Source organism: Nycticebus coucang, chromosome 5, assembly GCF_027406575.1.
Source record: "Nycticebus coucang isolate mNycCou1 chromosome 5, mNycCou1.pri, whole genome shotgun sequence".
Classification (NCBI taxonomy): domain Eukaryota; kingdom Metazoa; phylum Chordata; class Mammalia; order Primates; family Lorisidae; genus Nycticebus; species Nycticebus coucang.
In genome coordinates this window covers 33,625,277-33,641,307 of record NC_069784.1, presented here as the reverse complement: position 1 = coordinate 33,641,307, position 16,031 = coordinate 33,625,277, and the positions used below count along the sequence as shown (strand labels likewise).

At 33.8% G+C, this 16,031-nt stretch overlaps 1 protein-coding gene across 3 annotated transcripts in view; it reads left to right on the top strand.

Moving 5' to 3' along the window:
* COL11A1 (collagen type XI alpha 1 chain) overlaps nucleotides 1–16,031 on the top strand; it is a 209,532-nt gene that overhangs the window by 156,378 nt on the left and 37,123 nt on the right. For all 3 annotated transcript variants that reach the window (XM_053591954.1, XM_053591955.1, XM_053591953.1), the window contains 7 exons: nucleotides 2,600–2,653; nucleotides 3,139–3,246; nucleotides 7,476–7,529; nucleotides 9,166–9,219; nucleotides 10,502–10,555; nucleotides 14,694–14,747; nucleotides 15,374–15,481. In XM_053591954.1, the coding sequence (XP_053447929.1) occupies nucleotides 2,600–2,653; nucleotides 3,139–3,246; nucleotides 7,476–7,529; nucleotides 9,166–9,219; nucleotides 10,502–10,555; nucleotides 14,694–14,747; nucleotides 15,374–15,481 (486 nt within the window). The remainder of the gene's footprint in view (nucleotides 1–2,599; nucleotides 2,654–3,138; nucleotides 3,247–7,475; nucleotides 7,530–9,165; nucleotides 9,220–10,501; nucleotides 10,556–14,693; nucleotides 14,748–15,373; nucleotides 15,482–16,031) is intronic.

Sequence of the window (16,031 nt, the reverse complement as noted above, 5' to 3'; positions counted from 1 at the left end):
CAAAACCTTAGAAAATAGGCAACAACACTGATATTCTGGATACATGCTATAAAATTATGATGAGACATTGTGTACAGAAAGCTGGCTGTGTAAGTTTGATGCAACTGGTATTGACCATAAATTTACAAACTCTAGTATCTGTCTTAGTCTGTTTGGTGTTGCTATAAAGAAATATCTGAGGCTGGGTAAATTATAAAGAAAAGAGGTTTATTTAGCTCATGGGTCTTTGGACTGTACAAGAAGCATGGTGCTGGCATCAGCATCAAGGAGACTTTTCCTAAAGGCTTTTGTGCTTCATCAAAACACCGTCAAAGTGTATGCAGGCAGGCGTGAATTGGAGCCAAATTCTATCCGCATTCTGCCATTTGACAACCCACTCTGAGTGTGGCAGGAGGACCTAATATGTTTCTCTGGGAAACAATCCAGGCTATGGAGAAGAACTGACTACAGGGAGTCTTTCATGAGGGATTCACCCTCCTGACCCAAACACCTGTTCTTAGGCCTCACCTTCCTGTTGGAGATCCAATCGGAGCATGAGGTTTGCTGGGGACAAATGAAAATACTACAGCAGTAAATTACTTTCTTTAGATTCCATTTATATTTCTTCAAAATAATATATAATACTTATATATTAGACAAAAGGCATATTTAAAGTTGTTTTTACTTCTTCCTTAAAAGCTATGATTAAACATAACTGAGTGACTATTATTTAAGTCAGAAGTTCTCAAACATTTTTGCCTCAGAACCCATTTATATGCCTAATAGTTTTGAAGAGCCGAAAGCTTTCCCCAGGTGGGTTACTACAATATAAATTAAAACTGTCATACTTTCACATTTATCTATGGAAAAATCGAAAATTAAGATAGTAAGTTCAAGGCACTTTTAATGAAAGATTGCTATATTTTTCTCAAACAAAAAATACAATGAGTAGAATTTTAGAATTTTTTATGTCTAGCTTAGCACAAAAAACTTTATTCTCATACATGTATCTACTTCAAACTATAGTGATAGGTTCTTTTGCTTGAAAGCATGAAGAAGAGTTAGGCTCACCAAATTATGTAGTTAGAAAAGGGAGGAGCCCTTTGAATATATTTTCAGGTCAATTTGGATATATTCTGATTCTGCATCAAAATTTGAAAAGTGTCAGTTGCAATATAGAATCTGAAATAAAAACAGTAAGTTTTTTTGCTATAACATTAACATCCCTTAGCTCTCTCTCACACTTTGACTGACTTTTTCATACATAATTGTGCAATATCTTTTCACTAGACATTTGGAAAATATCAGATGACTGGGTAAGGTTTTCAAATTATTGACATATTTTAAATAGAATATCAATATCTTTTTGAAAAATTGGGAATCTGGGATGCCCACAATGGAAGATGTGAGATTTCCAAAATTCTATTTTTTGCCTGAAAAGTTTGAATTTTATCATTGACAGTAAATACCGTCAGCTGTTTTTATCAAAGTCTCAGGTTTTCTTTATCTTCAACAGCATATCTGCCAAATTCCCAAGTTTAGATAATCATAGCATTTTTTGTCAGCTGCTGTTTCAAGTAAAAAATGTCCTCGTTAAAGTTGATATTCCATGTAAAAGTTCAGCTTGTTCAGCTTGCAATTCAACTAGAGTCTCAGGGCTTTTGAATCAGGCATTGTACCTCCGAATGATGCAAAAGTACATCCATGTGTGTCTCCCATTTTGTCACATGCGCATCAAAAAACATGTGCTCAAAGTCAGTACTTCATAAAATTAGGAACTTTCAGTGCTTCATGAAGAAAATTAAGTGAACAGCCATTGTTGTATTGACCAAGAGGACATTGTTATGAAAGTGTAATGAATCCTGTTACAAAAGGTAGCGACAGATGTGATTGGTGCTAATACACCAGCCATTTAATCCACCTATGTTTTGCAGCACTGGTACAAATGTCTACGCTGAAGACAAATTTGGCAGTTATGATAAGGAGTAATACAATCCAAGGACTTTAATTCATTGAAATTTCTTCTTAATCTTTTATAATGCCTGACTAGTTATTAATATTTTGACATCTATTGTTCAAAATAAGGGATCCTGTTATATTTAATACATAATACTGAGTTTACGTGTACGTGCATATGTGAAAATTGTAGCCATACCTCACTGCATTCCATCTGTATAGAGTCATCAGAATCTTACTCATTTAGAAGATAGTATACAAACAACTTTTTCATGTTATCCTTCCCATTCATATGTATCTCATTAAAGAAATCTGTTATTTTGAAAATTTTCAAGTGGGAATCTTCAACTTGATTTATGTTATAAAAAAGATATTTTGAAATATCTGCAATGTTGCAGATGAAGTGCTTTCAATAAATGTCAGTTTATAATTAATGTCAAAAATGAAAGTCTTAGTCTCAAGGAAAACAGAAATGGTTGGCAGCTCTAAATGCGAAAGTCATCTAATGGTTGGCAGCTCTAAATGCGAAAGTCATCTGATGTTTCTTCTTTTCCTAAGAGTGTAAAGTTGTTTAATAGATTTCAAACAGCCAAATATTCTGCTTTATATAGCCAAGGATTTTCTGGCTTAAATTGCAAAATTACTGATTTTTATCTCAATGCAGGGTCCACCAGGTCCCCCAGGTCTTCAAGGACCAGTTGGCGCCCCTGGAATTGCTGTAAGTAATCCTGTTGTTCAGCAAATCTAAATCTTGCGGCTCCCTGAACTGTCATATCCAGTCGATTTTGTGAGGTAGTAAGTTTTGTTTGCATGCTTAACATTGAATCCAATTTAAATCATCTAATATAGCTAAACAAGCTGATTCTTTAAAACACATTGTGAGTTCATTTGAAAATAGGTAACACCCAGTTGAGAGGTACTTAATATATAATACATCTTGAACATTATTTTCCCTTATTAGACAGATTTTACTTCACTGGATATACATGATCAAATCAAAATCAGTCATGCTCTAGAAGCAAAGGAAGCACATGAAATAAATAATGGTATATTTGTAGTAGCAAATGGGAATTTAGTCTATTTTTAACACAGTTATTCTCAAATCAGTCTGCTTGGTTCAGTTAGAAATGGCCACATTTTTATAACCATATCATATTGATTTTTCTAGTTTGTGATAATTTTTTTTTTTTTGCTTTTCTCTAGGGAGGTGATGGTGAACCAGGTCCTAGAGGACAGCAGGGGATGTTTGGACAAAAAGGTGATGAGGGTGCCAGAGGCTTCCCTGGACCTCCTGGTCCCATAGGTCTTCAGGTAAGATGCTGTTGACATTGTTGACTTTTCACACTAGGTTTTTCGGTGCATGTAAAACACAGCATCTTTCTTTTATTCTCAATACGAACTTTGGTACAACTTAACCTATGTAAGAACTTTGTTATGATTTAACCTACATAAGAACTTTGGTACAATTTAACCATAAACATTGCTTTACTTAAATGTATATCTGAACTTCAACTTCTCTTTATCAAGATTTATTAATTTTACTGAAGAAGATATATCTGCCCTGGTTCCTATTTTTGGAGTAATATCTAGTCCCGTATGAGGTGTTAAATCTCCTTTCCTCACTTCCATTTGGTTTGAAAAACAGACTACTGTCCTACTTAAGTCTGATACTTAAAAGTAAGTCATTAAAAGAATTCTTTCTAGGTCTCACAGCTAGAAAAGTTAGCACTTTGTATGGGTAATGAAAATTATAAGCAGTTTAAGACAAGCGTCCTGCCAGTACCATCTTCCAACAGCAAGCTCTGAACAATGATAGATTTTATAAACTAAGCCAATTAGCAGTAAATGGATCATTTAAAATAGCTTATTATTATAAATTATAATGAGAATTTTATTAACCATATTCAGGAAATAAAATATTAAATTGTAAAACATTATAGGCTAAGAATCTTTTGCTCATGTACGTCTTACAACAAGACTTAAAGCAAAATATTATGGAACAGATATCTGTTCTGGGTTGTTTTCTACCTTCCATTTGATGTTTGCTACTTGCTATAAACTTTGGAAACATCTAGCTTTCTTCTTTGAAAAGATAATAAAATTTTGTTTAAATAATATGTAGATACCATCTGGGTGTAACTTAGGTCAAATGAGCTAGCAGCTTTTGAAATGGTAGATTAAGTCATCTAGTTCACTAAGCCCCCAAATTTGTAAACTTGTAAAAAATATACGCAAGTGGAACTCAGAGAAACTTAATATTTATCTTTATTTTCATAAATGAAATCACAAAAGTATTGTGTTTTATATTTTTAATAGCTTATTAGGTATATAATGGTATTAATTATAAACACAATATAATGAATTATAATGTAATTATTAGAATACTCAATGGATATTTAATCAGTGAACATAATATTCAAAATTGTCTGCTTTTATTCTATTTTTGCTTTTATTTTAAAACCAAAACAATTTCTTTTAAACTTGGAAAGTAAAAACTGCACTGTCACATTTCTTGTGTTTAACTTGGTTGTAGGCAATGATAAATAAGTAGTTGTAAGTATCACATACCAACGTGTGTGAGAAGCACACATATTTGAAAACAACGACAAGGCATTAAAATTAGATTGCCAATAAATACATTACTATTCATTTTCTGTTTTTTTTCATTTAACTGATGGCTGCAAAACTGCAAATATATAAGGCTGTAATTTAGAAACTTGGTTCTCATGATTAAAGAAGGTGCCTTGTAACTTATATTTATAAAATATTCAATAAAAAAAATTATCTTCATTTCCACAAGGTAAAAAACGTGCTCTTTGATGAGGGTTACTCAAGAAATCAGTTCATTAAAAAAAATTGATTACATTTTCCCACAGCTACCTCTTTAAATCAGGAAACTGAAAAGATGCTAATGTAATTAACGTGTTCACAGTTGCATCTGCGTGCTTTAATTGAGTCTTCACTACAGAAAAGATATTAGCAATTACAGTAGATATAAATAATAATAATCTAATATTAAGGTTAAACGAGTTGATTTTTCAATTTTCTATATGCTATTCATCCACATGCGAAGTAGATGTGTATACATACACACATACACGCACATTTATGTGTATATATGTTATATGTATATAAGATATATAATGAAATTTCTTGGCCTAAATTCATTTGTGATGCATCATTTAAGTGACAAATTATTTTAAATTGAGAGACCTCAAAACAGAATCTGTCCATGCATAAATGTCTCCCTTGGAGAAAGTTAGGACCTAGGAAAACTGATTAACACATGCCAGTCAGCATGTTTAGTTCCCTGCAAAAAAGAGAATTTGACTTATTATATCTCTATTAATTTTAAGAGTATGAACATTCCATCTTAACCAACTGAATTTATCATCAAAATTAATTAAGAGGAAATAAGTATTTTCATTTTTTCTATTGTTAGATTCCTATTGAACGAATAGGAATAATTATATGTGTAAGGAAAGATAACAGTGAAGATTATGCTTGTAATAGAAATAAAATGCTGAGTGCCGGGTGCAGTGGCTCACGCCCATCATCCTAGGAACTTAATTTTTTTTTTTTTTTTTTCTTTTGCAGTTTTTGGCCAGGGCTGGGTTTGAACTCGCCACCTCCGGCATATGGGGCCAGCGCCCTACTCCATTGAGCCACAGGCGCTGCCCCCTAGGGACTTTCTATTAACTCCCATCAGATGATGGTAACAGTTTGGGAAGTGCATAAGAGTATAGCAGTTTTCTTAGACATCTTACTGTCAATTGAGAAAAAAATGAAATACATATATATTGTCCTTTATAAGTTAGTAATTAATATTTTCTCATAAAGAAGAATATATGACACATTTTAAAAGTTTGTAATTATACTCAGTAAAAGTGTCCTCTTTCCAAACTGGGAGTTAAGTGGATTTAGTAGCTCATACAGTTTAGGGGGTTATTACCGACAGACATTTAAAAAATGGAACAGGATAAAGTAAAAAGTATCGAATAAAAATATCAATGACTATCGTTTAGGCAAAAGGGGTAAGTATTGCTTTCTGAAACTCAAGTTTCAGTTATTTTGCTTGTACATGGTTTGGAGTATTAAGTAAAATGTATTTTTTTCATAGTTGTCATGGTCAAATAGTTTTCAGCAATTGCATCCAGTATCCAGCAGTCAATAATATCACTTAAGTACCGGCAGTAATCTAGAGCTTTGACATTGCTTGTATTTTTTTCTAAATAGATTCATCTGAAATACTGTTGTACATTAAAAATGAATTATATAGGAACAACAAAATATATATAAATAATTACAACTTACTAAAGACGTAGAAAATGTAAATAATCTGTACTTCCATAGTATTAAAAATGATTAGCAAGTTTACTATTACTGTCCAATGATTATCATGCCTATTTTGTACACTTGTCTTGCTGTCAAATTGATAACATGCATTTGTACCTGCTTTTTATTACTGGATACATATGATAGTGTTGTTTAGATAATTAATAAGTATCACGTTATAGACCCATAATATTTCATTAGTTAATATAGCAAAATTTGTTTAGCTCTTCTAAGATTAGACATTTGTAATCATTGAAACTTTTCCCTATCATAGGTAGTAGTGCAAAAACCATTTTAGCAATTGTAGCTATTTCTGTTGGTTGATTTCTTAAGATTCTTTCATTTATTATTCATTCAACAAGTTGAATTGAGAGTCTACTTTTTGTGTGACCCTCTGCTAATTACTAGTAATAAAAAATTGACACTTAAAGGATGACTGCCCCCAGGATTATAAATACATGAAGAAACCACATAAGCATATTTTATGCCCACGACTCAAATACGTACTAAGGCTTGTTGTGACATGCAAGAGGAAATCCAAACAATTTTTCATGGGACAATTATTTCGGAAGATCAAATAATTAATCATGAGGACATAAAATAATTTTCTCGTAGATATGGCGAGGTGAAGTTTGAGTCCATCCTCTTTCTGGATTTATGGTGTTCACAGGGCCTCTCCTTAATAGCAGTTGCAGTGCAGTTCAGTATAATCAACATGGGTTTGAGAGAATAAAAGAAGAATGATATAGCAGAGTTCATGGCTTTGTGGAATTTTAAGATCCAGAAATGGAATTAGCAGGTCAAAAATTCAGAAGATGTTTATAATCCTGGAATCGTATTGGAATATTTATTTTATAAAGAATTTCACCAAACCTGATGGAACCTAACTATAAAACCCTCACCTGAATAGAGTATTTTAAAATAATTTGAGCCTAGATTTTTCAGAGCTCTGAACCATAACAGTGGAACAAATAGTTGGGTCTTCATAAAGTCCCAGATCAAATTATGTTACTGTTACTGCTGTTTAAGATTGTATCATGTGGTCAACATTTGCACTATATGTATTTTAACAAATATTGGTTTTTGAATCTTAATTTTCATGTACTTAACTTTATGTTTAATTTTTATTTTATATTAGAAACTTATCAAACATTTTTCAAAACACACAAGTGATTTTTTTTATTATTCTTTTTTAATGTTTTTAGGGTCTGCCAGGCCCTCCTGGAGAAAAAGGTGAAAATGGGGATGTTGGCCCCATGGTAAGTTTGAAGGATATTGGGCCACAGTATTCCAATGGCTCTTCTCCTCTGTTGCTCTCTCTCCTCTCTCTCATACAACCTCCATGTCCGACCACTGAATATCAATATTACCTTGAATATCTTTCTCTTTCTCACCTTGCAGTAATGTTATTTACATATATGGCATTCATTGGTTTGTAAGTTGTTGCGTATTTTTTTATTTATATGTATATATTATTGAGTATTGAAGTATATATAATCAACTACCACATTTTACTTATTTCTTACCTCTGGATTTTAATCTGGACCAGGAAAACAAGAGATAATAGTCACATGAGATTTGTATAGTTAGTCAATACAGAACTAAAGATTAGTTGTGCTTTGAAACAAATTCATAATTTAACAGAGAATTAATTGTAATTAGAATGCTATGAATTACAATTATTTGCATTTATTGAGTCTGGCTTTCTGCTTTAAAACCTCAACTGAAAATTTCCAATACCTAAAATTGTTTATGGAGCACTACCTTAAGTAAGGATATAATTAGTCAAAGTAATTAAAGTTTTTATAATGAAATGTGATGAACGCATGTCTGAATTTCTCCTTCCCTTTTACGTCTCAAATTTTTACTTCTTTCAGAGTATATATTTTGAATTTTAACATACATGTTACATTTTATTTTCTTTAGAGACCATTCCCTAGTTCAATAATATTCTTGGAAGTAATTATTAAAACAACCGGGAGAGGGATGGGCCCTTGGTGTGTGCCACACCTTCTGGGGGCAAGACATGATTGCAAGAGGGACTTTACCTAACAAATGCAATCAGTGTAACCTGGCTTATTGTACCCTCAATGAATCCCCAACCATAAAAAAAAAAAAAAGAAATGCATAATAAACACTGGTGATTCAAATAACGGATTAATACTACCAAGTAGCATCAAATACACAGCAAGCTCCTTTCTAAATGTGATCAGTATGGCTCCCTGAATCACTGACACATTCTCCCTGGTCATAGCAAAGCTTTTCAACTGTGGCTTTGGAATAAACTGAGACTTTAAGAAAAAAAAAATGGCATTCCCTATAGACTGTTTTCATCACAACCTTGAGGTAGAGAATTCCAGCCATCAGAATTTTATAAAATGTACCCCAAATTAATTTTAATGCAGTTACAGGAAAAAAAAATTTGTTTTATGAAAGAATTAAATAGTTGTTATTATTTCCAATTCTGGCATGTAGACCACAAGAGTTGATATACAAAAAAGCAAAAATACATACTAAGAAAAATAAAAACACTTTCTTTAAGTTAATGAATTCTAATCTACTCAAGCACCATTTCCTGTTTAAACTTCACATTGCCTTTTATTCTAGCTAAAATATTTGTAGTTGCATTATGAATAAATTGTACCAGATTGTAGCAGTGTATTTTCTTGCCCATTTTCCAATCAAATTATTTTCCTCAAGTCCTAATTTCTCCCGTAGCTGTATGTAAAGGGCCATTTGGGTAACACACTGTTGTACCCCTCAAGAGTGACTTATGACACTGACATGCTTCACTGTGACTCTGATTTCTTTAATGTTCTTAATCACAAAATGAAAATGTTAGCAATGCATTTGAATTTCGTCCTCATATTTGTCCTTCATATTCATCTTTTACAGGGTCCCCCTGGTCCTCCAGGCCCAAGAGGCCCTCAAGGTCCCAATGGAGCTGATGTAAGAGCTGTGAAATATGTAAATTATTTTAAAGCTATGTAGATATTGGTATTTCATGGGAGATGCTTTTTGAGACACCATGTAGATAATCACACTGTTCTTCATGTTAGAAGTGGAGAGGGACCCAAGGATCATCTCCTCAGTCCATTTAATTATACAGGAATAGAAATAGGTTTTACAAGGAACAAGTTACCACAACTATGAAATAGGTGTACTGTTCACATTCAATATAGATTTACTGATGAGTGAGACATGTTAGTGGTAGCATTTTTATTATTATAAACCACATGTTCCAACTAACATACTTAGACTGTGTCTTGTGTACGATTGCTGTTCAAAAAATAATTGCTAAATTTTTTTAAAATTTAACTTCTATCTCTGACAATGACATGAGGAGATAGTTTTTAAGTAGCTTTTCCTGCACTCATCTAGGTCTATACTCCAAATGTCCTTTGTATCTATATTTGTTATCTATCAGTGGCTTTTATCTAAAAGCTTTGCATTTTAGTCTATAAAGTATGTTACGGCAATATGTGCATAAGTGCACTTCTTATCATGTAAAATGTTTTTTTTTCCTCAATTGTAGAAAGAAGATAATTCCCTAAGTTTAAAATCTGTTCTAATATTGAAGGATTTTGATATGTAATGCCATATCATTTTATACGATTAGTCGATATACAAATCGATGGCTAATCGCTTCTTCTGACTTGCCCTGTTCAGAATGAAGGTGTCTTCGTCCTCCTCTCATTCTTCTGACTTATCTTTGTTGCTCTTTCCTACCTGCTGTTTATTTTGTCAGGCCACAACTGAGTGAAATAGACGAGGGGAAGACAAATTTAAAGTACCTTTAGATTTCAGTGCCCCTTAAGTGATTTATAGACTAAACACTGGTTCGTCAGAGGTCTGTGTTTGGCATGGATTATGTAATTCTTAACCGGAGTCACAACTTTGATCCACTAGAAAAATCATCCTCTACAACAGACCTGTTTGGGGGCACAGAGCCTGAAACTATATCCTGAGTGCCAGTTAGTATAATACAGCTGACAAACCCCTGCTTTATCCTTGAAATTCTGGTAAATTTGAAAATCAATATAATATATTCAATTATTTTCTATCTAGTAAAATTGATGACTCATAAAAGACATAATTTTGTCCCATCTTTCAAATTACAAAGAATACTTCTTGCATGTATTTCTCTATTTCAGAACAACTATGTGTTCATGAACTTACATATTATTTATTACAAGAATAATGATAATTGTATTCCTTTTCTACACTTCAGGGACCACAAGGACCCCCAGGATCTCTTGGTTCAGTTGGTGGTGTTGGAGAAAAGGTAAAAATTTTGGTCATATGAATTTGAAATAGCTTTTTATTTTTATTTATTTTTTTGTGAGACAGAGTCTCTCTTTGTCACCCCCAGTAGACTGCTGTGGCGTCATAGCTCATAGTAACCTCAGACTCTAGGGCTCAAGCAGTTCTCTTAGCTCAGCCTCCCAAGTAGCTGGAACTACAGAAGCCCGCCATAACACCCAGTTATTTTTTAGAAACTGGGGTTTCACTCTGGCTCAGGCTGGTCTTGAACTTGTGAGCTATGGCAATCTGCCTGTGTTGGCCTCCCAGAGTGCTGGGATTACAGGTGTGAGCCACCGTGCCCAGCCCTGAAATGGCAGTTTGAAAGACAGTAAGTAAGGCCTAAAATAATTTTGAGTATGTAATATTTTAACATTATGCTGATTTTTTTAACATTATGCTGATTTTATTTTAACTAATATTGATAACATTAGTGTGCTTCTAAGCACTTACATGTAGTTATATGATTTATACCTCCTCTAGTTAAAATCATTTTTAAATGTTATGTTGTTGACTGACAGTAATTTTTTTGAATAGTGTCCTTGATTATTTCTTTTAGTCACAGCAATAATGTCATGCTGCTGATATTATTATCCGCAGTAGTTAGCTGAGAAAGCTAAGGCTTGGAGGATTTCAGTAATTTCATCAAGGTTTTTCATTAGTAAGTAAATCAGGATTCACTTCACTCCGTGAATTTTTTAGTAATACTCAATAGCAAAAATAGAAGTGATTGGTTCGTGTAACTGACTTAAGGAAAAAAGGAATTCTTCAAAATGCAAAAGAATCAATCATTCATTTTGTTATATCTCATTGCTAATACTCTGAACTGTCTTCAGTACTTTTTAAAATCATTGGCATGTGCCATAACATCTAGGCTTAGAGTAGCTTTCTTTTTTTGTGAGCATGTTTTCATTTTGAAAATCTCTTCCTTTTGTGAACATGTCAAAATGATTCATTGATTTCTTATTTATGTATTTATGCTCGCTTCTTAATAAAATTTTCAAGAAAATTATCATTGATATTTTCTTGATTTAAAAAATAAATTATTTTATCAGTTATGGGAAAGGAATTAAATTTTATACCATAATGCATTATGCAGTGAAAACATGTAAAAATTTCCTTAATTTTCTAGTTATGAGAGGATTTCAGTGGTATAGATTTTTCCTAATCTAAAAAATGAGTCTGTTCTTTAGTCTCAAGTCTTTTTGATATAATTTATCTTGTACTTAAATTTATTTATTTTAATTAAAGCATTTCACACCAGAAGAAAGAACTGTGATAAAATTAGAATATGATGCTGGGTGCTGTGGCTCATGCCTGTAATCACGGCACTCTGGGAGTCCAAGATGGGAGGATAACTTCAGGCCAGGACTTCAAGAACAGCCTGGGCAACATGGCCACAGCCTATGTCTACAAAAAAAATTTAAAAATTAGCCAGGCCTATAGTCCTGGATACTCAGAAGTTTGAGTTATGCAGGATTGCTTGATCTCAGGAGTTCAGGGCTATGGTGAGCTATGATCATGCCTCTGCACTCCAACCTGGATGATAGAATATTTTATTTTGATGTTTACTTCTGCTGAATACTTACATTCTAGTATTTTGATTATAACAAATCCTGTATGATTAGCTCTTCAGAATAGTTTATTAATTCCTTCAAAAACTTACAAGTTGTTATCTAATTCTTACTGCATACACAAGTCTAGTTTTTTGGATTGACTGTATTTTTTTATATATTCTTAAATTATAACTACTGTGTTGAAATTATTTGGGCAGTTGTGAGTAGAATTAAGAAAAAATAAATTTAGTGTGGTTGTCCTAGGAACAATAGTACAAGAAAGGACTGATCCCTGAGGATGTTACTGTGTGAGACGGACATCATGAGCCTCACACGTTTTCCTTCTGTCTCTGCATCAGCTCTGCTGGCTCCAATACTGACTGAATAGCAGCAGTCTCTAGTTTTACTCTCCTCATCAGCTTGTCTTACTTATTACCTAAATACAGGTCTTTCGGATACAGAGGAATGGCTTTAGATATTTCAGTTGCTTCTTTTATGCTTTTAATCTCTTGTGTTACTCTTGAAAATAGATGTAGAAGTCAGATGTCGGGGGTTCTGGAGAGCTCCCTTCCACATAGCTTCCATTTAGTTCAAAGTCTGCCTGGTGACACTGCTAACTTTGACTCTTATCAAAATGACCCAGTAAGAGTGGGTATTTGACTCTTTCATTTTAAATGGTCTTAATTCAAAATCAAGATAAAAAACACTAGAGTTTTAATTTTGCTCTATCTAAAAAAACATTTCTATGTGAGAAAGCACAGGATAAAAATAAAACTTTAATCTTTTTTTTTCTTTAGAATTTGGACTAATATAATTTGTTATAGCTTACAGATTTCTGACATCAGCTTTGATTCTAGCTGAATGCATCCCTAATGGCTATTTATTCCAATTTCTAACAATGAACAATAAAAAAGGCCATTATCTTTTAGTCAAGATGCACTTTGTTTAAATCTATTTCTCCTGTTGTTTATGTAATATACATTTGCTCTCATTGGCTTTTGCACTTCATAATTTTCTCAATATAAGGAAATATATCATGATTTAATACATATTTTATAACTTTGGGCAGAATCTCTATTATAAGTTTAACTGTGTAGTTGATAAGAATGAAAAGGGAAAAACAAAACATAGAGTAACTGAAAATATCGTAGCTGTTTCTCCTGTAGTTCTAACTTTCGGTGAGACTACCAGGGATTAATGTGACACATAAGAAAACATCTTGGGCATGCTCAATAGATTTCTGATATTTCTATATAAATATTGTATTTAATTTTATGTAAAGTATTTAATATGGATATTTTAGAGTTGATTTGAATGGCAAACTACTTGTTTCACTTTAAAAATATAATAGCTCATAAAATTACCACTAATATATCATTCGCTCAGACTGAGATGGCTGAATGATTCCTATCTTTATAAACGATGTGAATGCAGTATTTTACTTCTAAGTTTTATTTAAAAAATACTGGAAATACTTTTTATTGATCTTACAGAAGTAAATGATGTGCACACAATTCTACTCCTAATGAATTTGTGGAAAGTTTCTTAATGAATTCTAAAAGTTTTGCCATTATGAAAATGGGTTAAAGACTGAGAACCTACGTACCAAAATAGTCTGTGCCCCAGAATTTTGTTTAATTTAATCTGACACATTTCAAACTAACTTAGAATCAGAGTGTTTGTGTCAGGAATATTGGAAATATAAAGGTTAAATATTAAAGGGAACTCACACTGCACAGTTTTTTTTCAATTTGCAAGAACAATTTCTGCCTCAGAATTCCTAAGACCAGTGATTTCAAAGTTGGTAGTTAGTATAGAGGAGAGAGCATACATAAGTGTACTGTATCACTTTGCTTAAATGATTACTTGAATAATATGTTATATGTTTGTGTCTTTTGAAGTAGCATTAATTAGCAAGTCTTTCATAACTACAACCTAATAGACTAAGAGATTTATTTATTAGTTTGCTGAGCTAGAAAATAGCCATCCATATCTAAACAAGAAGATAATAATGACTATCAAATTTATAACATAAATGTACTCAAATGGTTTTAATTTGAGTTTTAATTGTTGTTTAAGCACCTCCAAGTGTCTCCTAATATAATCTTCCTTCTACATTATTTCTGTCTCCCCTATGTACATTCTCTGGGGCTCTCAACATATATACTACCAAACTGTTCATTTGTAAAGTGAAAGGAATTCATAGAAAGAAACAACTTGAAAGTATATAATCAATAAACTTGACTATAATATGAATATTAATATGATACAAATTCATAATTTGTACAGAAAAATTCAGCAGTCTGTTATGCTAGTTTGGTGATAACCTGGGTTATACGCTGGCCATTAACTGACTATTAGGAATTGTAGCATTGGGCCCATTCAGTTCTGTCTCCTCATCTGAGAAAGAAAAATGCTGAAGTCAGGAATATAAAAAATGCCTTCCTTTTATTAAAGTTTTCCATGCTTTATAAACAATTGAAGGGCTAATCTAAAATGGCATACTGAAAGCAGTTTTGTGAATGTAAGACACCACCTCGCGCTCATTTGATTTTTTCTTTACAGGGTGAACCTGGCGAGGCAGGGAACCCAGGGCCTCCTGGGGAAGCCGGCCCAGGAGTAAGTGCTGTGTTACTGTCAGTATGTGGTGTTACGGGTTTAGGGATTTATTTTAGAACATTTTTAAACATGTAACTTAACTCCTTCCTGTGATTCAGGTTTTTGCTCTTCCTTTCCAACCTAGAGCAAATAATCCTGAGTGCATAGCCTTCTTATTTAATACCTTCATATATTCTCTGCACGTTTAGACACATATACAAGTTGGATAAAGATGGTATTTGTATAAACGAGAACATTAAATCTCTCAGCAGTTTTTTGCATACATTTCCTTTGGTGGTGTCCATAAAAGGAAAAACAACAAGAAACAAACAAACACCGTGCCCTAAGTAAACACGTACAAATTGTATTAGGACTCTATGATTCTAGCATAGCTTAGTTTAAGCTGGGAGTGAATTCGACCCCAGGAAACATTTGCCAGTGTCTGGGAACGTTTCTGTCTGTGAAACTTGGAGGGACGGTAGCTGCTGGTATGTAGTTAGGAAAGGCCAGAAGTAGATACTGTTAGGGATCCTGCCAGGTACAGGGCTGCCTCCCACAGCAAAGAATTTCCTGGCCCAATGTGCCAAGCTTACGACACTCCGATTCAAAACTTGGAGAATAACTGCTGTTTTTCTGATGTTGTGTAGGGTCCCAAAGGAGAAAGAGGAGAAAAAGGTGAAGCTGGCCCACCTGGAGCTGCTGGGCCTCCTGGTGCTAAGGGACCCCCAGGTGACGATGGCCCTAAGGGTAACCCGGTAAGTTGGTTTGGTTTCCTTGAAAGTGACATTTACGAAAAGGAGATATAAACAGAACTGCATTCAGATGAAACTCGAGGACGGGCAATGAGATTGGAATAGGGTCGAAAAGCTAAAACTGGGGGTCAGGAAAACCGGAAGTTGGATCTGAATTTAGCTCTTGCCAGTTGGGTAGCCAGATCCCTAAAGAGATACCCCTTGAATGCATTCTTCGGGCCTTACGTTTTCTGCAACAGTCCCTGCACGTGCATGCCAGGATTCGCTTCAACCTTCCCCTGAGTGCTTGGCCAGCTCCGTGGCTATCCCAGCTCACTGAAGACTCATTGGAAGGGCAGCAGAGATCTCACAGACCACTAAGGCTTGTAGGAAAGGTTTTTATTGGTGAGGGAGGGATGCTGCAGAGCAGCACCAAGGAGGCGAGAAAAGAAGAGAGAGAGAGAGTGAGAGGAGAAAAAAGAGGGAGGGGGAGTGAAAGGGGAAGAGAGAGAGGAGAGACCGAGGGGGGTGGGGAGAGAGAGGGCGCACCTTTATATAAGTTCAGTTGGGGGAA